The following is a 24,235-nucleotide window of genomic DNA, read 5'->3' on the forward strand; positions in this document are numbered from 1 at the left end:
TATTGCAATGGGGAGGGCAGCACTGAAACATCCAGGCTGCAAATAAAATCACAGAGGACAAATGAGGAAAGTGTGTGTGTTACTGTAGGAAAAGAGCTTCTTGTTACTTGTAGAAGAGCTTCTTGTCTTACCAATAAATCGCTGGGCTGAGAAACGAAGTCACTTAGGAACATGGCCACGGTCCCAAAAGACACGATAACCTTGTCAGGAAATAAGGGCATCCCCGGGAGGGGTGAACCGAGACGCTCTTACAGCAGCTAACGAGGGAAGTAACCTTAAGGGATGGAATTGATAGGAAGCGCAAAACAGCCTGAACTCCAAAAAAAAAAGGGGGGGGGGGGGGGGAGGGGATCCTAAGAGACATCGCTGCAGAGCCCGGGCAGCAGCAACAGGTCTGGGGGCCGCCCAGACCCCCGGGGTGCCCTCGGCGGCGGCACGGCGAAGCCCCCTCCGCCTCCCCCCGGCTCTCCCCTGGGGGCCAAGCCCCTCACGCTCCTCCTCTTCCTCCTCTTCCTCCCCTCTCCTCCCGCAGCCCGCCGGGGTGGTCCCGCAGCCCCGGCGCGGGGCAGAGCCCGCCCCCGCCATCCATGGGCGGCACCGGCACCGCCGCCACCACCTCAGGAAGGCGGAGCCGCGCCGTGCCCCGGTCGCCTCCATCTCCCCGGCCCCGCTCCGCCCGGTGAGTGCCCGGCGAGCCTGAGGAGGGGGCTCCGGGCAGCGCTGTCCCCCCCCACCCCCAGGGGCAGGTGGGGCGAGGCAGGGGTCCCCCGGTGCGGGTCGCTGCCCTTCCCTGCTAGGGGACGGAGAGCGGCGGGCAGGGAGAGCCCCTTGCCCCGGGAGGGCGGTGGGGACCGTGGGGGGAGCTGCGCTCATGGAGGGGCTGCGGGGGGCTCCGCGGCGGGGAGGCTCGGCGGGGAAATGGTGGCTGCGAGCGGGCGGAGGGGCTCGCCCGTCCCCGCCGCCGGCTCTGGGGGTCGGCTTGGGGAAGGGGGGAGCGCTGCGGTGAGGGCCTGGGCCTGCCGGGGCTGCCCTTTGGGTTACAGGGGCTGCGCCCCCTCCTCCCCGTACCCCGGCAGCGGGGGAGCCGCCGGGGCGGGCGGCGGAGCGCGAGGTGCCCGCGGTGCGGGGCGGTTGCGGCTCCCGGGGCTGAGCGGCGGGGCGGGGAGGAGGGCACTGCGGTGAGAAGCCGTGGGGAGGGCCGGGGGGAAACTTGGGCTCGAGCATAAGCTGGGGCTGCGGTGCGAGCGTGGTGCTGCTAGGGCGCGAGGTGAGCCCTCGGTGGTCTTTATAGGGCGCGAGGTGAGCCCTCGATGGTCTTTATAGGGCGAGAGGTGAGCCCTCGGTGGTCTTTATAGGGCGCGTACTGAGCCCTCGGTGGTCTTTATAGGGCACAGACTGAGCCCTCGGTGGTCTCTATAGGGCACAGACTGCGCCCTCGTTCACTTCAGCTCTGCCGAAGAGCTGCCTCTCTGGGATGGCTGCGTGGTGTTTCAGCATCTCCTACGAGATGCCGGGGAGCGCTCGCACATGGGAACGCTTGAGGAATGCTAGTGCAAATGCACCACTGGAAACCATGCTGTGTGTTTTTGATGGTGTTCGGTCCATGCAAACAAAGCACGTGTAGGCGGTCAGCTAAAAATCAGAGCTGCAGATCTTCTGGGGGAGATAACTCGCTTGGGATTTTATTTTTATGCGTCTCTTTCTGTTGTCTGTAAAGTGCTGTGACTTGTGAAAGCGGTGGGGTTTGGTTTTTAATTAATTAATTAATTTTGATGTGTATTTATTTCAGACTATGAAGTAGGTAGCTGCTCAAAGCCAACCTGGGTCCCGAATGTCCTTTTCTTTCTGACCTGAACACTTTTTTGTTTTGAGCATCCTGCAATCATGTTGGATGCCTCCTGAGGTGTAGATTTTGTTTGGTTTTTATTGGTGCTGCCGGACTCTGTTCTGCAGCCTCTGGTGTTTACTAAGCTTGTTTGCTTCTTACTCCTCCTATGGCAACAGGTTGTAATCCTTGGAAGGCTTTGGAGAGATTTTGTAACAGAAAACTGCACCATTTTACCTTGACAGCAGCCAGCTTGGCTTGCTGTGTTATGCCTTGTTTGTGTGTTGTTGTTTTTTTTCTTAAATACACACCTTGGAGTCAAAGGCCAGCTGTAGCTACCTGCTGTGTGACTGCCTTACTTCAGGTCTTCTGGTGGCTGCTTTCACAGGAACCCTGAAGGGGATTATGGACATGGCTTTCCAAATGACTAATGAAATGTAAGAAATACAGCCTTGGGGTGGGCTTCCTGCAGACAACTCCTGCTTCCACTGTCCCAGTCCGGGTCAGTGCCAGGAGGCTCCCACGTTGAGTTTCAGCAATCGAGCCTCTGCTTGATTGAGTTTCACTTCGCAGGGTTAATCGTAGTTCGCATCACTGCACTGCAGCGTCGTATGTGCATGGGTTGCAATGTTAAATAGGAGGAGGCCAGTGCCGTTGAAACAAAGAGCTGGACATCATGCTGCTTCTCAGTTCAGTTCCTTGGAGTTGATGGATCGCTGAGGCACATAGTGAACTTCTGCATCTCTTGGTTCGTCTCCTCTTCACATCTTAAACTTGCACTGGCATTGCGGAAGCTTTATTGGTTTTGCAAAATACTGCTTTTTTTTTTTTTTTTTTTTAATACCAAGCAAGATATATTGGAGATGTGATAATACTGCAGCGTACTTGGTAAAGCAGTGATGGTGTCGTCCACAAGTAGTGCTTTAAAAAAGCAGGAATTAAGTTTAGTGACTTGTGCGTGGAGAATGCTTAAGTGACAGCTGCAGAATAAAAAGCAACAGCTCCAGTCTTCTAAAGATGGATGCTTGCAAACCACGCAGAAAATAAATGAAAGTTTTCATTGCTATGTATCCTAAGTAGTTAGCAGGTATATATGTGTATATATTCTATAGTCAAAACTAATGAAATGAACATGAAATGAACGCCTTGTTCATTTCACACACCTTGACAGTTCAGTAATGGAAACACTTGAAAGGTTGACACAGCTTCTTGTCACTCGCTGTTTACTTGAACTTGGGGAGCTGGGCAGGCGTTACTACAGCTCAGTCTGCAGTGATGTCTCGCTGTTCTGGAGGAAATGAGATGGCCACATGCTGCAAGGAAGATTACCATAAGCTGCTATCCACTTCTCTTCATACATTTCTGGCTTGTGTGTATGTCATGCTTGCAGTTCTCACAAATGCGAACTTCATGAACTGATTTTCATTTTCTATGCTGTTTGTCTAGCATATTTAACTACTAAGATGCTCCCGGCTAAGCTATGTGTTTGTTTCAGATCTCAAGATGAGGATACCTGCTGGGAGGTTTTTATACCTGACTTATTTTTAGGTAGGTTGAATACCTGAATGCTCACAGGTATTCTGAGTTATAGGTTTAATAGTGTTTCTGCAACTTTCTGTTCATTATTAATGTAACCTTTACGTAGTTTAGAGAAGACTTGGTGTCAGCCTAGAGGAATTGTTCAATAAGACTGTCTGTACCAAGTGTATTGTGATTTATTTGCCAATAAAGGGAGAAAGCCTGGTAAGAATTCTGCAGATTCTTCCTTACAAGACACCTTCTTGATTTCTGAAGAATCTTGAACTTTATGAAAGCTTAACTGAAAATTATGTAGAATTGGAGATTTCTGTGGTGTGTTTGTGATAGGAAGGTGGCTGTCTGTCTCCGTTCAGCAGGATATTGTTTGTCTCTGCAGTATAGGTAGTGTCCTTGCAAGTTTAGTGGTGTCCTTGTCTTAAAACTGCCAGGATTCTGTATCAGCTAATGTCTGACTTTACACTTCTGCCAGGCATGGTGATGATATTCCTGAATGGGAAGGGCATTTTGACAGTGCTTTGTTTGACAACTATTTGTACAGTTAGGTCCGATTTAAATTGTTATTAAAAATATAATAATCATATTTTAAGTTAAAGGAAGTTGTATATACTTTTTCTTCTACCACTATTTCTCTGGTATAACAGAAGACACTACAGAAAATGTGCAGTCTTCTAGCTTTGCCTTAAGACATCAGTTATGTTAGGTCAACTTCCCTTCCAATTTTACCTTTTGTATACACACCTAACAAACATTTCCGTGTGGTGTCTTCTGTACAGTTTTGTATCGTTTTCCTTGACTTTTGCGGTCAAGGCTCAGTTACTTTGTGTGAGCTTCAGGCTTGCTGGGATATTGGAGTGGTTCTTTAGGAATTTCCAGAACGCTCAACTTGGCTCAGAAGGCATCCAAATTCTTAGGAAAAACAAGTTGAGCTTTATCTTATTAAGCTTGTACAACTGCCACTGATCTGTCATTAAGAGGAAAATCTTTTGCACTTAGTTCTGGTCGTTTCTGCTGAAAAATGTATTCTAGGCTGAAAAAGTCTAATAACAAGAAAAGATTAAAGGAAGAAAAATAATATGTTGGAGCTGGTTATTTCTTTCATTATTGTTTAACTTAACATTCTCTTTCTGATAAGAAATCCTCATGGTTTAATGACTAAGTTTTTACATTTCTGTGTTCATATACATATGGTTGCTAACATTGGCTTTTTCAATAAGGTTTGGTAACTCTGATATTCATAGGATTATTAGTGTTTTTCTTGGTTTTCACTAGCCATAGGGGGAAAAAATAGCTGTGAGGTTTTGTTTTTAGCTAGACTGGGCTTCAGGGAAACGAAACTGTCTCTCATTCTTCGATCCGGCCTTGCATTCCTGAGGCCCTTATCTTTGCTGATGCTGCTCTATCTTGTGCACGCAGGACAGAGCAGAGAATGAATCCTCCACATTGTTCGTTCTAGCAAGTCGTTACAGTTTTTGGAAAGGCAGCTTTTGTTGTTACAGAGACTGTAAGGTGTGGGAGGGACCAAATCTCACCTTGCTACCAACTTGTGGAAGTGTTTCTGTCTTCAGACCCTTTGACCTGGGAGCACCTCGCAAGTGAGGATGTTGGCATGAGTTTGGGCTGGCTGAGGCCAGAGGTGTTTGCATTGCTTTGCCATCTTTTCTGCAAGTGAGTGATCTGAACAACATTTCCATCGGGCAGCGCTGCTGGAACTGGCAGCAGAGGCTTGTTGAGCAGAGGCAGCTTGTGCTGGGGGCTCCCCAGTTTGAAGTAGGGATCTTGTCAGGGGCAGTGTGTCCCCAGGCGTCACCACTGGTGGCGTTCTGGTCCAGATGTTTTGTTGGAAACCTGAGGGGTTCCTGTTTACTTTTCTTAAGAAGCACTTGATGAAACTGCTGTGATTTTGCCGATTCAACAACGTTCTTAAAGATGCATAAGCAGCCAAAGTCACCTTAGTGCACTCAGCTTTAGCAAGCAATTAATAACAACTGTTGACTGCTCGAGCTCCTAAGGAGAACCTTTCAGTGTTTGGAGTTAAGAGAAAGTAATGGCTGACACACACAGTTATCTTCTGGGAGGGTGATGGATTTTATTGTATTTTTAAATTATTTTTTTTACCCGTTTTCAGTGATGAAAAGTTATGGTTAAAAGAATGGGGGCTTAAACTGAGATACAGTCTCTGGCTTTAGTTGTGAAACAGGTGTCACAGAGATGCCCTCTTCTAGGTCGTGCATGGGGAGGAAAATGGGAGTCCTACAAACTGGAAAGTTACAGATTAAAGAACCCAAAGGATATGGCCAATAATTGCCATCAACTGGAGTAACAGCAGGTGGTGGTTAATCACACATTGCAGTTACTGTCGCATGGCATACTGTGTTTAGTCAGAGCTACAATTCGTATGTTTGTACCTTTAATTGTGTTTGTTTCTCTTGGAGCTGTCCCAGCGCTCTGCTTTGTTTTTGAAAACTCATTGACCTGGAACTATGCATAATTGTACTTATCCCTCTTTCAAGTACAGTGTGTGCAGTAGACCATTTGATTCACAAACTTCAGTCCTTTTTTTTTTTTTTTTTTTCCTCTTTTCTGTCCTACCAAGCTTGGTTTTACACCCGATGATATGTTCAACTTATGCAGAAAATTGCGGGTATCTTGCACTTTCTTATTTGTGTGTTCACACCTTAACAAGCTGTTTTGTGTTTTTTTTCCAGAGATGGTGCGCTGAGTCATTTCCATGAGAGGCTTCTATACCACTCCAGGACAAGAAGACATTAAAGAATAAAAGGTGTGAGGACACCAGCATTTTACTGCCTAGAAAGCTAACCCCCGAGTGAATGTACTGAAGATTTCTAGGTTTGGTGGGACAAATACCTCTACCTCAAATTTTATGAATACTGCTAGCCATGGCTGTGGAACTCTGTCTGCTGCTGCTGCTGTTGTTTTGTGGAAGTACTGTTTCAGAGGTGCAGCCTATATACAAACCGCCTCCTGGGACTTTGGATTTTGGATTTGTACCTGCCAAGACGTATGATACAGGTGCATACCACGAACCCGGGCCAATAGGAATTTTGTTTAAAATAGTCCACGCTTTCCTGTATTTAGTGCAGCCCAATCCTTTTCCTCAAGGTAAGTCGATAAACTTGGTAATTTTATGTTCAGATTTGTTACCGATACCAAGACCATAATTTGGAAGCATGTGATAGCAAGGGCTTGATTAGTAGCATATGATGTGACCTGGGAATGTGTACAGTTCCTTATAAAACAACACGTTTTTCTGCTGTGCATAGTTGGAGGCTATTAATGAAAATGAAATGTTAATGAAATTTCACAGTACTTTTCTCTCATATCTCAAAGCTGTCATGTATGTATTTGAGCCTATTTTTCCTGACTGTTTTTTTACTTATTTATGCTCAGAAGCATGGGGTGGGAGTAAAGCATAACTTGTTTTCTGTTTAATATGAAATTCTTAAAAGGCAGGTCTCTGGGATTTTCATATTGTGGCAAGCTTTATTTATTTATTTATTTATTTATTTAGCACAGTATTATTGATGTAGCCTAGGAAGGATCATAGAAACTTAGCAACTTGAAATAAACTTCATTTGTTTCCATATTTGCATCAACAGTCAACTTTCATATAAGGGCAGTTCCTTTACACAGGCATGCAATTTCTTGTTCCTTTGTGAGCCGAAGTGAAAACTGGAACTGCATTTATGTTCCCAGCCCCCGTTCCTTTCTTACTAAATTGTCTCTTCTGAAGGGAATGTTGGGTTATCAGAAGAGTGTGTGCTTATCGAGGTTGCATTGCTTGAAACGTGCTTTTGGGATCTGTGTGTTTGTGGATTTTATAGTTGCAGTAATGTAAATTTTCAGCATGCTTTTTGTTTCATTTAGCTGTTAAAAGAAAATGCTAATGTGTTTGTATAATACTGGCTTTTAAAATTATACTGAGGTGAAATTTTAATAACCTAAGAATGGCTTTGGCTTGTTACTGATTCCTTTTGGTGTTTTAGCTGTAACTGTGTATAAAAGAAGCTTAAATTACTTTCTAGTGTATACAATTATGTTAAGATTTTAAATTACTAAAGGATTTAAAAGCAACTTCTTTGGTTAAAGACCTGTATGATGCTCGTCAACTATTATTTGCTGGTATTTTTGCCATTTCTTCGATAGCTATGGAAGAAGTCAAATGAACTTGAATGAATTGCTTGTGTTTAGACAAACTCCTGGAGTCCCAGACGTTAACCCAAAAAGTGAAAGCCTGGTCTGCTCCCTGCAAAACTTGCCTTCTGGGCAGGTCTTACACGAGGTGCAGCGAGGCCAGTTGCATGCGGCTGATGGGGTGTCACCTTCTGGAGGAGCTGTTTCCAGGTGCCTCTGCTTTTGTGGCCTCTTTCCTTCCATTCAATATGCAGACGAACTGTTTGCCTCCCCGTGAGACCCCATACGCTAGGGTTAATGTCTGCATTCAGCTCTCTGAAAAAGGCCTCTGTGGGGTCTGAAGGCCTGCTTGAATATTTTGCTGTCTTTTGATTATGGAAACTTGAAGTCAGTGAGATATTTATGGTGTCTTTATAGTAATGGGAATTTGATCTATAGTCTTGTGTGTCAGATTTAATATTATGTGGCGTAAATATATAAATAATTGAGTATGCGGTTTGCTATCAAGATTACAGTCACATGGGACTGCTTGTGATAAGTTCTGCATCACGTAAGTAGGTGTTTGTGAAATCCAGCATTAAAGAGAAGGGAGGCATCCGAAAGTAAATCACTTCTGCTTTCCTTGTAAGTTTTGAGCATCTCGCACATCTCATTCCTGCTGGTGTCCTGGCAGACTCTCTTAACCACAGCAGTTATTTTTAGAAGTTTGGCTTTCAGTGTTTTCCTTAGGTGAAGTCCTTTTCCCATGCCCCTGCACACCTCGCTGCAAAATGCAGATTTGGCGGATCATGTCAGTTTGAGTCATACCATTTAATTGGTTAATCCCTTTAATCTCTTTTGCCATATGCTGTTCTATTTTCACGTTCATGTATTAATGGTGTAGTCACATACTTGAAATGTTGGATTTTTTCAACTGCCAACTTGAAATAGAGTTAGTTCTGATTCAGAGATGAAAATAAACATAATCACAAGTGTGCACAGAAAGCCTTTTCAATGCTTCTAATTCCAAATGTTGTCATCCCACTTGGTCTGGTGCTTCAGAAGAGTTAGTTCCAGGTTGATGCCCCAGAATATTGCATGTGACTGTAAGATAGAGGAGGAACGTGATTCATAGGCAGGACTCTGCATCGCTCACTTCTAACTTTGATCTTAGTAGTCTTATATATTTTCCCTAGTACTTGGAAGTACTTAATGTTTGGTTTTCCAATCTACTCTTAGTACGCTTAGCTAGGAGGAAAAAGAAAAAAGTGACAGGTTTGTCTAACTGCATGTAGATATTCCTGCCTTTGCAAGTCATTTTTGTGCTTGCAGTAGCACTCTGATGTTACAGTGTAACATCTACAGTCCTTCAGTACCAAGTAAGCCTTTAGGAAATAAAACTAGCATGAGCTTTATAGCTTGTGGTTAAAGCAAAACATGAAGTACATGAGAGTCTCTGGGAAAAATTGTTCTTAAGTTGTTCATTTGCCTGCTATTAAGTCTTAAAAATTATTTAAATGTTCTTATTAGTTACTTTAAATAGAGCAATCACTTTCAAATTTTAAAACAAAATAGTTGATTTTTTTTGTATTTGTTAATTAAATCTGAGTAATTATTTGATAAACAGCTTCTAATTAAGCATGTTGCTCATGGCATGAGGTTTGCAGACATACAGCTTAATCTAAGTTCAGATTTAATGGGTAAGTTATTAATAGGATTAAACGTAGGGCCTGAGTAAAGCACACTAACAGAGCCTGGGCGAGGAACTGGAGCTCTTTTGGTTTGTTTCAGATGCTGGATCTTTAAGAACAGCGCTGTGCTCCTTGGGTATGGCAGGAAATGAGTTTAAAAAATGAACAAGGATATCTGCCTGCAATGCTTCAGTGCCTGTGAATGGATTCTGCTTTCAACTCCATCAGTCAAATACTTTGGCTCTCGCTGGATGATGTGCTGGTGTAAATGGGAGTCACTTACTCTGCAGCATAAGCTGTTAAGAAGGGAGGCAGCCTCCTCTATGAGTTGCTGATACACTGGAGTGGAAGGGACTGTTTGAACTGGATTGCTACGTGATGCTCATACAAGAGGTCTCTTCAGCCTCACTGTGCCTTGCTTTCTCTGTTTCTGTTGTTGAAGACAGTGCAGGATAGAGCATCGTTATTCTTTACTGTTAACAGCATCGCTCACAGTACATAGATAATAGGAAAACTGCAGGTTGCTTGCATCACCCAGCTAGGAGGACATCTACACAAACAAGCCTCTGTCCTACTTAGAATCTGTTGCACAGCGAAGCATTAAGTTATTAGCAGAGTTAAGTTGACTGATGGTTGTGACGTGGTGCGTGTCACCTGTTGGGCTGGAGACCTTCAGGTGGGAACTTAGCGTGGAAAGGGCATGGGTCCGGCTGCTCTGAATATCTTAGCGTGGCTTTGTCTTTGTTCCCCTGGAAACTGGTTGTTAGTTGCCGTTAAGACGATTTTAATCCGAGATTCCACTTGCCAGCAGGACGTGCACAACAAATCTTCACTTTCACAGCTTGTGTCCTGTAACTAAAGCGTGAAGAGTTCACAAAAGAAACAAGCTGGGAATAAAGTTCCTTCTCTTTTTGGATGAAATAAGGCAAAAACTTAAAGGCATGTTTACCTTGTTGTATTGTATCTGAGCGTATTGCTGGACTCTTGTGCCACTTGCTTTAAATTACAACTGCTTTGTTCCAGCTTCTGCTTTTTAGTCTGGATTGCTCTGTTCCTGCTGAAGTGGGAGGAAAGCTTTCATGTAAACCTGAGTGCATCTACTTCCTGGGCAAAGCATACCATTAAGTGTGCTGTTTATCTGTGGGGAAGAAGAACAGCAAGCTGTGTTGAGACCTGGACTACATCCCTCAATTCTTTCTGTCTGCAGAGTCTCACCTGTTGAGCAGTTTGAGGATCTGACTGAAGAGCAGCGCTGGTCTGTTTTAGTGCGAGTCCTGGCTCTGACCCCTGTTGTTCTTCCCTTTTCCTCGCCTGGTCAGTCTTTTAAAGCAGCTGCAAATCAAGTTTAGCAAGTTAGTCTTGTGTTCCTTATCTCTGAAACTGGTATCCCACACGAGTGTATTCAGCAAGTGTAATATATTTGATGTTAAAAAAAAAACACACACAATTTTATGTGAAAATAAACTGTGTCTAGCTAGTGTAGCTGTAATAGAAAAATCATAAGTAAAACCCTCTTGGAGGTAGGTTGGATGAACACTGAGGATATTGTGGGGAATTTAATACATCAGATGTGTTAGAGTTGAGGTTCTAAAGCAAACCATCAAAAGGCTTTATCACCCCCCACAGATAAAACTCAAAATTTTTATTTTTCGTATAAAATAAACTTTTTTTTTTTTTTTTGCAAAGAAGTTTACTTCTTGCTTGTCCAGTTCCACTTTGCTTTTGTGTCCTGTTACTAATAAGTCTTCCACGGTTCCTGTATGAAAAAAAGCATCTGTGCAAAGGAGAAAGGATAAACCATCTGTGGTTTTCCGATTAGTATCTGAACAGAACAGGTTTAGGAAGCCTTTCCATTTTTGGCAGTTTCAGTTTAATAGTAGACTAAATACGATACTTGACCCTAACACCCTTGCCTCATCTGCACAAGCATCTCAGCACTGCCTGCATGAGATGCACGCGTGCCTGGGTGTTGCAGCACTGGAGCTAAACACAGCCGTGCATGGCTAGTGATGTCCTTTTGGTTTGAGGTCCGAGACTCTGGAGGCGCTGGCCATGTCCAAGAACTGCATTCAAGCTCTGGCTTACGTGCAGATGCTGCAGCTCATCAGCATAGTACGGTGCTCAGGTTTCCAAAACAATTACAACCTTTTGTAAAAATGTAAAACCTTTTTCCAGTTGTGCAAAGTTGTTCTCAGTATTATTTCAGACGCAGAACCATGCTGATGTGATGTACTGCTTTTCTGAGCTACTGTTTGACAGCTACCCCCCATGCTCCTGGGTTGGTTTTCTTAACACTTGCCTCCTGGAGCTGGACTGGGAGCACAGATGCAATTGCTGGTGCAGGAGGCAAGCAGGAAGGAGAGCAAGCCTTAGAGTAAGGTAGCTGTTAAATTGGCTAAGCTGGGTTGTGAAATGACAGCTTCAGTGAGATGTAGTCACTGCCTTCACCACGTCCTGGTACTGTTCTTCTTAGTGCTGTGGCTAGAAGTGTGACACAAATTTAAGGTGGTAGCCAAAGCGTGTTTATCAAAAATGCAGGTTTCGGTGGTAGGGGCTGTATACAGCAAGTAGCAGTGGTAGTGGTTTGGGTAGAACTGGAATAAGTGGGGGGATTTACAGAGCGCCTTTATTTAGTCTTGTGGGGTATACGTTGAAAGAGATGCCTTGTGTCTAAGGTTAGAAATACTGTGGAATACTGAACAGCAGGAAGATACAAGATAAATTAGCATCTTCTTTTCTCTGCCCACTCACATACGCTTAAGGAAAGAGCGTTTAAAAGATCATTGCTCATTTCATGCTGGGAAGTCAAGAGATGCTCCACTTGATGATACACATATGTAAACAAGGAATAATACTGAAATACTTTCTGAGAAGGAAAAAAAAAAAAAAGCATATTTAAAGTATGCTTTTTATGTTAGGAGCATAGTTCTTTTTTTCCACAAACTACTCCAAAACTGTAGACTACCTAACAGATTGCTTGTGTAAAGGATGTTTTGTGGATGGGGAGGAGACAGGTTCTGGGGAGGCTTAAACAGATCATCTGCTGGGAGCCACCATAGAAAAATGTGGTTGCAGACACTAACAGTTCTTTTAGACACAGGTAGTAGGTAGACAATATGCAAGTCAGTTTTAACCACTGTAGCACCTATGATTAATGCAAGATTTTCAGATTTACGAACACCTGGAATCCTTTCTCCACAGTATCCTGAGTGCTTTCCCTGATCTGATTTAATGCTACGTGCCAGCTGTGCCTGGGACAAATCCATGCTTCTACAGTAATTGAAAAATGACAATTCAGCTTCACAATTTAGAATCATGCAATGGTTTGGGTTGGAAGGGACCTTAAAGATCATCCAATCCCGATGTTCCTGCCATGGGCAGGGATACTTCCCACTAGACCAGGTTGCTCAAAGCCCCATCTAGCCCGGCCTTATAACTTCAATAATATTAAGACAGAAGTGAGAAATTAATGAAAATGAACCCTGAGCGGAGCTTGAGGGAGTTGCGCTATTTTCCATGGGGAGGCTGCTCAGAAGTGGCCGATGAAGCAGTGATCCCTGCAGCAGTGCAAGGGCTGAGGGCTGAGTGCAGCCCGATCCAGCGGCTGTGGCTGCAAGGAGGGAAGGAGTGCAAGGTACAGGATGGTATCATCATAGGCACTCACTTTGCCATTTGCTTATCATTCTAGGTAAAAATGAAGTGGTGTGTTTTCTTATTTGTTTGCTTGTTTTTGGAAAAAGGTACCATCTCCTAAAAATGCATGTATTGAGACAGGCAGTACTACTGTGTGCAGTGTGTACGAGCAGGTAGCACTATTTCTGTTGAACGTAGTGTGGAGTCTGTGCACCAGCAATTACAGTAAAACACTGAATTAAACTCTTTAAATTCTCTGTGCATTCATTTTTCTTTGCGTCTCTAAAAGGTTGGCCAACCATGTAGTATTTCATGGCAAAGAGGTAAGCATGTTGAGCATCAGCCCAAGTTTTCCCTTTCAGAGGCCAGTGTGCAGTTGCAGTCTGAGAATGCACCACATGAAGAGAGGAGTAGTTTGTGTCCCTCCCTCTGGTAACAAACTTGTAGTCAGGAAATCTGAAACACTGAAGTATGAAACCTTGTTTGAGACTTCCAGAGCATACCTGCCAACATCTCATATGGTGAGAATCCGGACGGAATAGGTTTTGGGTCAGCCGATTCTCTGGTAACGTGTATCATGTGTGAACGTCCTTGAAAGTTTTCCTTGATTGCAGACATCAGGTGGGTTTTCAGGCCATTCAGCCAAGACTCCATGTTTTTCCTGGCCCCACAGTGGCACTTACTCTGTTGCCCATCCTGCCCCTCCATTTTATTTGTATAAGCTTTTCTATCAACAAAGTGTTGAACCTCATTCTCTCTTCTAACTTGCAGTTTGTGAAATGTATAGGGAGAGAGGAGGTCATAGAATCATAAAGGTTGGAAAAGACCTCCAAGAACATCTGGTCCAACCATCCCTCTACTGAACTTACTGGAGTAATGTTCTCAAAAGCCTGTGAGGAGTCTTAATTCCTTCGTCATCTTTATAAAGCAATTTGAATTAATGTGAGATACTGTATGGATGCTGCCTGCTGTTGGAAGAGCAGGCATTTGACTTTGCTTTACTTTGTTATGGGCCTTCATAATTACACAACATTAGCCTAGCCCTTTCATTTTTTTTCTTCTCTGACAATTTGCTTAGATTGTCTTTTCCAGGGCAACAAACTCTTCTTATCAGTCACCAATAAAAAAAAAAAAAACCACAAACAACAATATCCAAATCCTGCTTTGCTTTTTTTTTTTTTAATATGCAGATATATTTCTTCTCATCTAAAAAGAGTTAATTTTAATTGCTTTGGGTGTTTAACGCAGCTGAAGAATGCTCAGGTACAAAAGATGAAAGCTGACACCTGTATTTGTACAAAGCTGAAGCCTTTCTTCAAAGTAGCAACTTTTGATTTTTTTTTGAGTGAAGGGGTGATCTCTTATAGTGTTTTGAACCATCGTGTGTGCCACCATTATCAAACATGTGGAAGACTCTGGTCCTTGCAGAAATGGAAAAACAAAGAGAGGAAATGCTGAGAAATCACAGTAAAGCTGCAGAAAGCCACTTACTGAGGTAAGTAAAAGCTGGTACCAGCAGGGTGCCAGCGTGTCACTCCCAATTATCTGCACTCATATTTCCAACAATTCAGGTTACGCAATACAGAGACAGGATTTTCTGTGCTTCCATCAGTTTGTGGGAACTTCTGAGAGAAGTGAAGAGCAGGAAAACCACAATTGTTCTATAATGAAGGTATTTACTATTTTGATAAAAATTACAAGTCCAATATGTTACACAACTCTTGAACTATCAAGAAATTGCTCTGCAGTATGCTCAAACAGACAAGCATATACAGTGTACCAAGTTAAATCTTTTCCTGTAATCTGTTGTAAATCCTTGCCAGATGGTGGCCTAGAGAGAACTTTAGGTAGCTACTACAAACAAAATTAATGGCAAAAAATAGCTGCAGTGGCACAAACAATGCTCTACAGAAGTTTCATTGTGTTCAGAAAATGAGACGATGCACTTTCTGTGCAGATACTTCTTCAAAGCTTTATACTTGACTTTCTGTCTGCATGATATATGCAAATTTATTGCAAACTCCTAAGCAGAGATTTTTCTAAAGGCTTCTCTCTTTTTGTTCTTTTTCCAAAACTTCAGCAAGAACAGAAGTTTCTTTGTAGCAAAGAACTGCTAAAAAGTCCCTGCAAAGGTTATTTTCAAAGGAGAAATTTTTCATTTTAGAGATGTAGTATAACAGTCAATACTGTGGCTGTGGCTTTTTATATATATATATATATATATATATACATATATATATATATATATATATATTAACTTTAAATTTATTTTCTGGCCAGGCTCTTTAACATTGTCCGCATATGTTCGTGAAAAGCACCGAAAAAAAAAAGGGGGCGGTGGTGGTGGTAAATTCAGCCTGGGGTAGCTGTAAGGTCTGAGAACATTTTTGTGGAAGACAAAATTACTTGGTTGGTCTTCCTGAGTAATAACAACCTTGAGGAAGCTAAATTTATAGAACTCCTGTCCTTTCATCCATGCTTTGAGGAAATTAGGGAACTTTTTCTGTGAATGAATGAAATTCATACTGTCACTTATCTAATCCACCACTGTGTAATTTCTTCCATATAACAATTGTTTTCTGTCAGTAGGGTGTAAAGAGAGTCCCGGATATTTCACATCCTTGTTGTTGCAGGATGCGTGCTTGGCAGCTGTTGGCTGCCCTGCAGTTCCACATCTCCAGCAATTGCACTGCACCTGGTCCTACCTGCGCTCTGATTAAAACTCACCCAGATTAGACCACTCCTACAGTTTTGATGCTGCTCACAGCTGTTCATCCGTCTCTTCAGCCATTTCATATTGCAGCCTGACCCCTCTCACATCACCCCTCACTGTATAAGCTAAGCCTCATTTCTAGGCATTCTGTTCTTTCAGCCATGATTACTTACTACATGCACTTACTACATATTTGCTTTCTGTCTCATTTTGTGCATTGCTGGATTTTGATACAGATTCAGAGTAGTCCAGGATAAGCTGGGAATGTAGCATCTTTCTCTTGCTTTTGATCACCATGCAATTAAAGTGAGGGAATGAGAATGGGAGATAATGGTGTTGGTGAGAGGAAGCAGCATACTGAAGGCAGAAGAGGGTGAAAAGTCAAACTTGCATTGCAGATGAAATGAGAAATTAAAATAATTAGGCAATTTAGTATGTATTTCTTGGGGAAAGATCTCCTCACCTCCGCAACTTCCTATCTCATATAAAGAGTAAGTTTTCTTGCCCTGCAGAAAGAGGAAAGGTGTCATGGGGTGAGGAATATGGCAGGACACTGTGCATCAATATGCATGTTGGGTTCTCCTGCTGTCACCATTTCTGAACTCCCACCTAGCCCTGCAGTGGAGCCAGAGCTGCGTGATCGTTGTAGGACTGAAATTGTAGAATCACAGAATATCCTGAGTTGGAAAGGATCCACAAGGATCATTGAGTCCAAGTCCTGGCTCTGCACAGGACCACACAAAAATCAGACCATGTCTCTGAGAGCGTCTGACTTGTCTGAGTGCTCAGGTCAAAGCAAGTATGTTAAAATGTCAGTAAGCTTGCGATAAAACTTGCTATAAAACACCCAAGAGATTTTTATCTCATATAACATTCCAGACATTATCAAGCTTTTCTGGTTTTCTTGGACTTGCAAGGGTTGTTTTTTATTCTGTGTCATAATTAGAGAGGGGGAAAAAAAAAAAGCTTGAAGCTATTTTAATTCATTAATTTCAGACTAATTATTGCTATTTTTTCATGACAGTAAATGGGATCAAACTGACCCATATTCAGAAACACGCTGAACTGTGCAGTGAATCCATAGTCCACTGACTCTTATCTGTTAGAGATGAAGGGGAGTGGGATGAAATATTGTGATATGAGTTAGAATGAGGTGGCATGAAAGCAGTTATTAACTTATCATGTGTATTATCTATATAATTCTCCCCTATTGTTCTGAAGATCTCCATTCAGCGTGAGTTGAATGCTTCAGTCATGGTACTTACTGGTTTGCTTGAAGTCTTTTTCAGAATAGAAGCCTAATATGTTATATTATGCTTAAAAGGATAAATTAATTTCTGGCATAATTTGATTAATGCAGGAGTTGCACTATAACCGAACTGGCTCAATGGAATTGTTTGAGTGAAGATCAAGCACAGTGTTCCCAAAGGTTTTACTCCAGCTGTTTTCTTGTCACCTAGATTTGAAAAGCTTTCTTGGCAGAAGCCTTTATAACTAATTTATGTTGGTACTTAATAGCCAGAGAGCTTATTTTTAAATCTGTGTTATTTTTGCTTTTGTTTTCTGTCAAGTAGTTCTAAGAAGCAGGCCTAGTGGTAACCTCATTTTCTTGTCTGAGAAATACAGTATTGGGCCTATGTGCACGATCCTCATGCAGCGCAGGAGGTGGGGACTGTTTCTTCATGACAAATTACATTGGTAAATGAATAATTCATCTGGCTAGTTAGATTTAACCAGGGCAGATAGCATTTCGCATGTGAGATGAGAGCAGGAAGGAGACAGTGCAACGCAGTAATGTAATTAGCCGTGTAAATGAGCCTCACAAGGTAAATCTCTTTAACCCCAGTGATGAAATGCGTTCTGTGCTAAAGCTTCAGATTACTGGTCCTGTGAAACAATGTGTGCAGCTGGTCAAGCCAAAATTTCAGAAGTAATCCAGTTAATTTGAAAATAGAGGACACTGCTCTTTCTCACACCTGCTTAGCGCTTTTATGTCTGAAACAGAAATCACATTCAAGGTGTCAGATCAGCTGTGAGGTACTCTGCTGATGACACAGAATAGCATCATGTGGAGTAACCTTAGTTCCGTTTTAAATAAAAACATATTTGAATGCTAGAGATGAGACTAACTAGGCTAGAAAAAAGGCACTTCATAAAAGCAAACGTAAATTGTGTAGCTGAGTGAATTAAACGTATGCTGAGGTGTTTCTGCACTGTGCTACAGTGAGCTACATAGCCATATGTGAAAACTTGATGCTTCTGGTGCACACTTTACACGGGGGCACAGGGTGATCCCCCACTTAACCTTTAAGCACTGCTGTAGTAAATGTGCATGCAACTTGAGAGGGAAATTCTTGATCCTGAAAAACTCTGAGGCATGTTTGTGCCTACAGATGTGGAGGTGGGTAACTGAAGGTAATTTTACATTTGGTTTTAGCCAGTAGTATTTTTTTTATGGGAATACTTACATGACTTCCACATTTCATTTGAAATGAATTAACTGGGAATACGTCTAACAGTTGATACCGAGGGCTATTGAAATAGTAAATTCATTGTAAAGAATGGTCAACCGTTGTGTGCTGCCTGGTGAGAAAAACACCCTGAAGCTTCAAATTACTTCTGGAAAAAAAAATCTTTACCAAGTAATGTAAGTAGTAAATCTTTATTCAGCAGGGAAAACTCACATTCTGAAATTGAGTTAAAAAACGGGCTGTGTAATAGTAGTCATCGTGGTGTGTATGACATGAAACCCGTTATTTCTCTCACTATTTAATACCTAATGAAATCCATGTGGGAACTTCGTGTACCTGTTTTCAGGCATTCTTGTTTACTATAAACCTAAAGGTGCTTTAGTTTCTGATTAAAAGGTTTTAGAGCCTCCAAATTTTATAAACACACGAAGTGCCATTTCCTGCACCAGTTTGTCATAGTGTATTCCAGTTCTGTCATTTTTTTTTGACTGTCAGGGTATAAAATATGGAAAGGGTATAAATAACAGCTGTGAATCAGGAATACGTTGAGCAAATTAAGTGTATCACAGGTAATGAGAGGGGTTTGGGATATATATTTATGTATTTATTTTATATGTTGGGTACTGTCCTTGAAGATGATCAAGCCCTGACTAAGTATAGCCCTGAGCAACCTGTGGTAGGTGCCCCAGCTCTGAGCTGGGGTTTGGGCTGGGTGATCTCCATCCTCAACTGCTCTGTGGTTCTGTTCAGTAGTTTTATGTATACACACGCACATACAGATGTCCATAAATGTATGTATCTGCGTAAAACTTTATGTAAAACATCTTATTTTCATTTATGACAGGGAACAAACACATTCAAGTAGAAGAACTGATTAAAAACTCACTTTTTATTCAACAGGACAGGCTACTGCTTCTTAAATTGTAGCTTGTACTGATTCACAATAGGAAATGTATCAAATGAAGCCTTTGTCAATAATAAAAACCATCTTCCTTACATGCCTCCTGGCAGTGCTGTCACCCCACTGTTAAATAATTTATGATAAAAAGTTGGCATTATTGTAGGATAATTTTAGAACAGCTTGGATGAGAAGGGACCTCTGGAGGTGTCTGGGTCCAACCCTTTCCCACTGCAAGGGCGGCTCCAAGGCAGAAGCAGGCTGGCAGTCAGGGCTGTGGAGCAGAGGCCAGGAGGGTGATGCTGCAGCATCCCTGGGCAATCAGCCCCCATCTTTGTCCTGCAGGCAGTCTGTAGCAGTTCGTGTGGCTAAGGGGTGCAGAAGCTGGGCCTTTGGTGTGGCTAAGGGGTGCAGAAGCTGGGTGTTTCATGGTGTTAAATGGTTGAATATGTATATAAACAAAAGGGTTATTTTAGCCCTTTTCTTCTGCTTGCTAAATCTAGCTGCAGAGAAAATTCATTGTATTACATATTTCATGCACCAAACCTTTCTTAAATTTACTTGCTTGGAAGGTATATAGATTTAAACAAATATAGATTTAAACTAAGAAGAAATGTTGCCTTTGCTGCAGAAGAAAAAACTTGCCTAACACAGCCAGTGTGAGTTATCTTTTGGGGATTTGTGCAGTGCTGCCTCATTTGGCTGTGTATACCTCCTGAAACTCCCCGAGAAACCCGCGTGCTGTCAGGGATGCTGTGAGCATCTCTGCCCAGGGAGGCCTCTGCCAGCCCCAAGGTGAGGGAGATCTCAGAGCAGCAGCTGTGGATCAGGTGTGTGCTGCCCACAGAGCAGTATGTGCCCTTTTCTCCAGCAGTCTCCCGACTCTCAAGGTGTTTAGTAGCTGTGCTTGAACATTTTACGAGGATTATAACTCCTCTCTTCTTCCTGGGCTGCTGTTTTATGTTTTGGTTTTACTTCTATTATTGTGGGATTCAGCCTAATCTTCTAGTTTATGTCTAGTCTTTCCAAAATGAGGTTGTCTTTGGTATAGAGGGTCCTTGATCTACTGCTAGTGCTCCTTCTTTCAGATATACCTCCCATCTGTGGATGATTTGTGACTTGGTGCTCCTCTGATACATTTTCAGGCTTTTATTTTAAATTTTTAATTTGCAGTCTTGGTGGCAACAGCTTCCTTGCAGGGAATGTTTTCCTTGGTACATTGAAAACAGCAGGCGTTGCTCTGCTGCTGTGTTTTCTCTTCCCTTTGAAAGGGTTTTCTGGGAGGAACTTCTCAGGATCTCTTGAACTCACAGACCATCGAGTACTTGTTCTCTCTGCAGGGTGCTGGGGAGCAAGGGCTGTGGAAGCTGTTCTCCTGGGGGTTGTTTTTGTGAGACGTGCAGAACTGGAGTAGTGAACAGCATCTGAATGTTTCATGAGTGCTACAGCAAATTCTGAGGGGCCTTGGATTTGTTTTTTAGAGGTGAATGGTTCTTTTTGAATCTTTAGGTCCTTTACTGACCCACAGAATAAGAGGCTGTATGAAGGCTTTTCTCAAGCAGGTTCAGCTCCATGTGGGGCGACTAGTGATAGGACCATAAAGCCCAGCTCTTTATGAACATGGCGGCAGAGAACTCCTTCCTAATGTGCTTCGTCTTCATCAGAGGAACCAGAAGTTCAGTCCATCATTTCTCCCACACATCTGAGTGCAGCTGTTTGTGTGTGGCCTAGTGTGGACCTACATTTCTAACGCTGAGTGGAGCTGTTGATGTTAAATTCCTACCTCATTTCCTTGAGTGGCTGCTGTATCCTGTCTATGTTGTGAATAAGTTAGATATGAGTGTTATATGAGTGTTTGAGATGCAGTTGTGCTTGGAGTACCCTGGTGTGCGTTGGGCTTTCTGATTTCTTTTGGCTGCGTTGTGTACTCTCATGCAAGGTCTGTTGGTCCAGGGACCCCTCAAAATATGAAAGAATAGAAATTGGGATAAAGTGGGCAAGGTAAGGAGCTTCTTCCTTGTGCTGTTCTGTGAAGAAGCATTATCATGCTTGTTTTGCATATAATGTATGTAATTCTGTGTTTCTATGTATCTATATATATGTGTATGCCGTAAACATGAAGCAAAGCTGAAGCCCAGAATTTTGTCCAAGTAATTGATAAGTTTGTGCTTAACTTTTAATAATGTTGCTAAGGTACAAAGGGTGACCTCAGAAAAATCTTCACTGCATTTCAGTGGGATTTAATTGATAGATAACCTGGTTTTCTTCCTGTGATCTCCTAAAATGCACAGATGATTAAAAATGTTGGTACCAGACAAGTTTATGGAAACATTTATGTGCTTGCTTATCCTGTTGATGTCTATTCTTAATTGCATCTTGTCTGCCTGAGAGTAGAAGTCATGCCATCCTCCTTCCCCCTTTTTTGTAATTTATGTTTTTTAAAACTCTGGAATATTCTTGCTTATTTTCAGATCTCATCAGAAAAGTAGCACAGCAGAAGTTTGGGAATACACAGGGCGATTATCAAAAGGTAAACTGTCTATGTGTATCTACATAAAATAATGGTGAATTCAGTTTTATTTCTAAAATATTAAGTAGTATTTTAAAGCTAGAACAACAGGATGCAAGAGTGAAATTTGAGAATAACAAGACTGACTGTTTCTTATATAATGTGGGAGCAAAACTTTTCAAAATGTCACAAAGGAAATTTCATAAGTCAGTGTAAAAATACTACACATAATTAGGGCTCCCTTATAAGTTCCAGCTGTAATGTGATTGTGCTGCTTATTGTGCAAAGATTGAAACCCCTTTGTATTGAAGAATGTGTTTTCTATTTAAAAATGCTTAAGAGAAAGCTATTACTGCTCAGTTTTCATGTTAGTTTCAGCTATTGTCCTCAGAAAGTTTCCACAGTCTACTGATAAATTATATTATAGTTTATGTGGTATGGTAATCACATCAAGTATATTCTCCATTCTCTCTTTAGGTTTGTGGTTTTCTTGTAACAGCTGAAATCCTTAGGATATCTGGTAGCAAGAGGAGGTAGAACGTAACTTGGATTTGATTTTAGGCTGGTCTCAAGGACAGCAACCCATCTTTGAAGCAGCATCACTGGTTGAGTTCCTGCAGTAGGAATCTTAACTGGGACCACGCAATGAACAAGTCACTTTGTGTGACCCATTTACTTACAGGATCGTGTGCCTGTCAGGTAGATGAGTGTAGAACTTGGCACAAAGGCACTAAGCTATTGCCTTGAATCAGGTGAGCTGAATGATCTTGGGATTTGAATCATAGAATCATTAAGGTTGGAAAAGACCTTCAAGATCATCTGCTCCAACCATCACCCTACTACCAGTATCACCCACTAAACCATGTCCCTAAGCACCAGGTCCAACCTTTCCTTAAACACCCCCAGAGATGGTGATGCCACCACCTCCCTGGGCAACCTGTCCCAATGCCTGACTGCTCTTTCTGAGAAGAAATGTCTCCTCATTTCCAACCAGAACCTCCCCTGGCACAATTTGAGGTCATTCCCTCTGGTCCTGTAACAAGTTATATTTGGGAAGAGGGTGACCCCCAGCTCCCCACACCTTCCTTTCAGGTAGTTGGAGAGAGCAATAAGGTCTCCCCTGAGCCTCCTCTTCTCCAGACTAAACAACTCCAGTTCCCTCAGCCGCTCCTCATAGGACTTGCGTTCAAGGCCCTTCACCAACTTCGTAGCCCTTCTCTAGACATGGTCCAGGGCCTCAATGTTCTTCTTGTATTGAGGGACACAAAACTGAACGCAGAAGAAAAACTTGAAGTGGGAAGACCTTGTGCTTCCACGTCTTTATGACAGCGAGCCTATTACTCCAGTGGTTTGATATACTCTGCATGACATCTGAGTGTATGGGTGTTGTTCTTGTAGTACATCAAGCAACTCTAGCCAATTCCACGGGCTTGTTTGGTGGGGCTTTGTGTAGTGGTGCAACACAGATGGTGCTTGCATTCCTTGCGAGGAGCATAAGGTGGACTTGGTTGGCAGAGTCTTTGGACAAAACATTAGACCATGGGTGGTTATACATGAGCGTCAGTGTAGTGTTAAGTAAATGCTATGTAAGTTGTGAGAAATTTGAGCCTAATAACAGCTGGAGTTCTCTGGTGAAAGCCGTTGGTAAAATGGTGTGATTATAGGGTGACAAACACAATATCAGATGTGCTTATGAACTAAACAGATTTAGGCCATTAAATGTAGGTCCTAATTCTGACCTGAAACTTTGAAACAAATTTGAGAAGTTAAATCAGGGTAAATAGAGAGTCCCTCAGGAGACAGAAGCATCAGAGAGAGGTAGCTGTGAAGAGGTACGCATGGCTGTGGATATGTACCTCTGGATGAGCTTCCAATAGGGATAGGGAAACGTGAACATCACTGAAGGGTGTAAGTAATAGCAAATACTGCCTCTGGTTTTTGTTGCTCAAATTCAGGAAGAATGAACTCAGACTAGGATGGGCTCATCCTTATTAGGATGATCTGGGAAACACATAGGTCTTCAGAGGAGACTGGAAGAGTTTGCTTAGCTTAGGAAACGCACTGATAAGAGATATCTTTACTCCTTATAAATATATATGAAGAGAAAACTGCTATTTGGGCAAAAGATGGTGTTATCACAGAAGCAGAGGCACAGAAACAGGCCATGTATAAATGCATGTTAGAAGAAGACTCGCCAGTGCACCAAGCAGTAGCAAGAACAGAAGAACAGCTTCTGCCATTTATCCATTTATCCTGTTAAATTTCTGCTGTCATTCCTCCTGATCTTTTTTTTTTTTTTTTTTTTTTTTATGTCAAGCTATTTGTAGAATGTGTTAGTGACCCAGGAGGCCCTTCCCAGTTCTGTGCCGTGTGTCCCCGTGTTCCCAGCTGGATTCTTACCGCGGATGCCTTACCATCCCCTGGCAGGGACACGGATCTGCCAGGATAACCTAGCAGCTGAGCACAGCTGCTGTGTGCTCACACAGAGCCAGCACGCTGCTGCTGCGATGGCTTCAGTTCTGCTGGGAGGTGTTCTTGCTTAAAAGGTTCAAAATCCTACTCAGTACCATATTTTTAAGGGACTATAAGCATTTGTTTTCCTCCCATTATAAATAAGATACCAAATACAATTTTCCGTGTTTTAAACACATTGTACAGCAGAGGTTTCATAAAGATGTGTGTGATGCTGATAAAAAATTTCCCCAAAACTTGAGAACATTTCTGATTCTCACATGGCAGCCTTTGGGTTGAGGGGTCTTGCTGTTTTAGCTAGTCCACTTTTCTATTCTGCTGATGACAAAAGGGATAGCATTAACAGGTGTGAG

The 24,235-nt window shown here is 42.5% G+C and overlaps 1 protein-coding gene across 4 annotated transcripts in view; it reads left to right on the forward strand.

The window, feature by feature from the left end:
* The first annotated feature begins 648 nt into the window (after positions 1-648).
* Positions 649-24,235, forward strand: part of PROM1 (prominin 1) — a 61,226-nt gene continuing 37,639 nt past the window's right edge. For 3 of the 4 annotated variants that reach the window (XM_082759273.1, XM_082759275.1, XM_082759276.1), the window contains exons 1-3: positions 649-679; positions 6,070-6,484; positions 21,373-21,431. In XM_082759273.1, coding sequence (XP_082615399.1) covers positions 6,262-6,484; positions 21,373-21,431 — 282 coding nt within the window. In that variant the 5' untranslated portion in view covers positions 649-679; positions 6,070-6,261. The other variant, XM_082759274.1, reaches the window with a different exon arrangement.

This window comes from Aythya marila (genome assembly GCF_965140915.1).
Source record: "Aythya marila genome assembly, chromosome: 4".
Lineage (NCBI taxonomy): Eukaryota > Metazoa > Chordata > Aves > Anseriformes > Anatidae > Aythya > Aythya marila.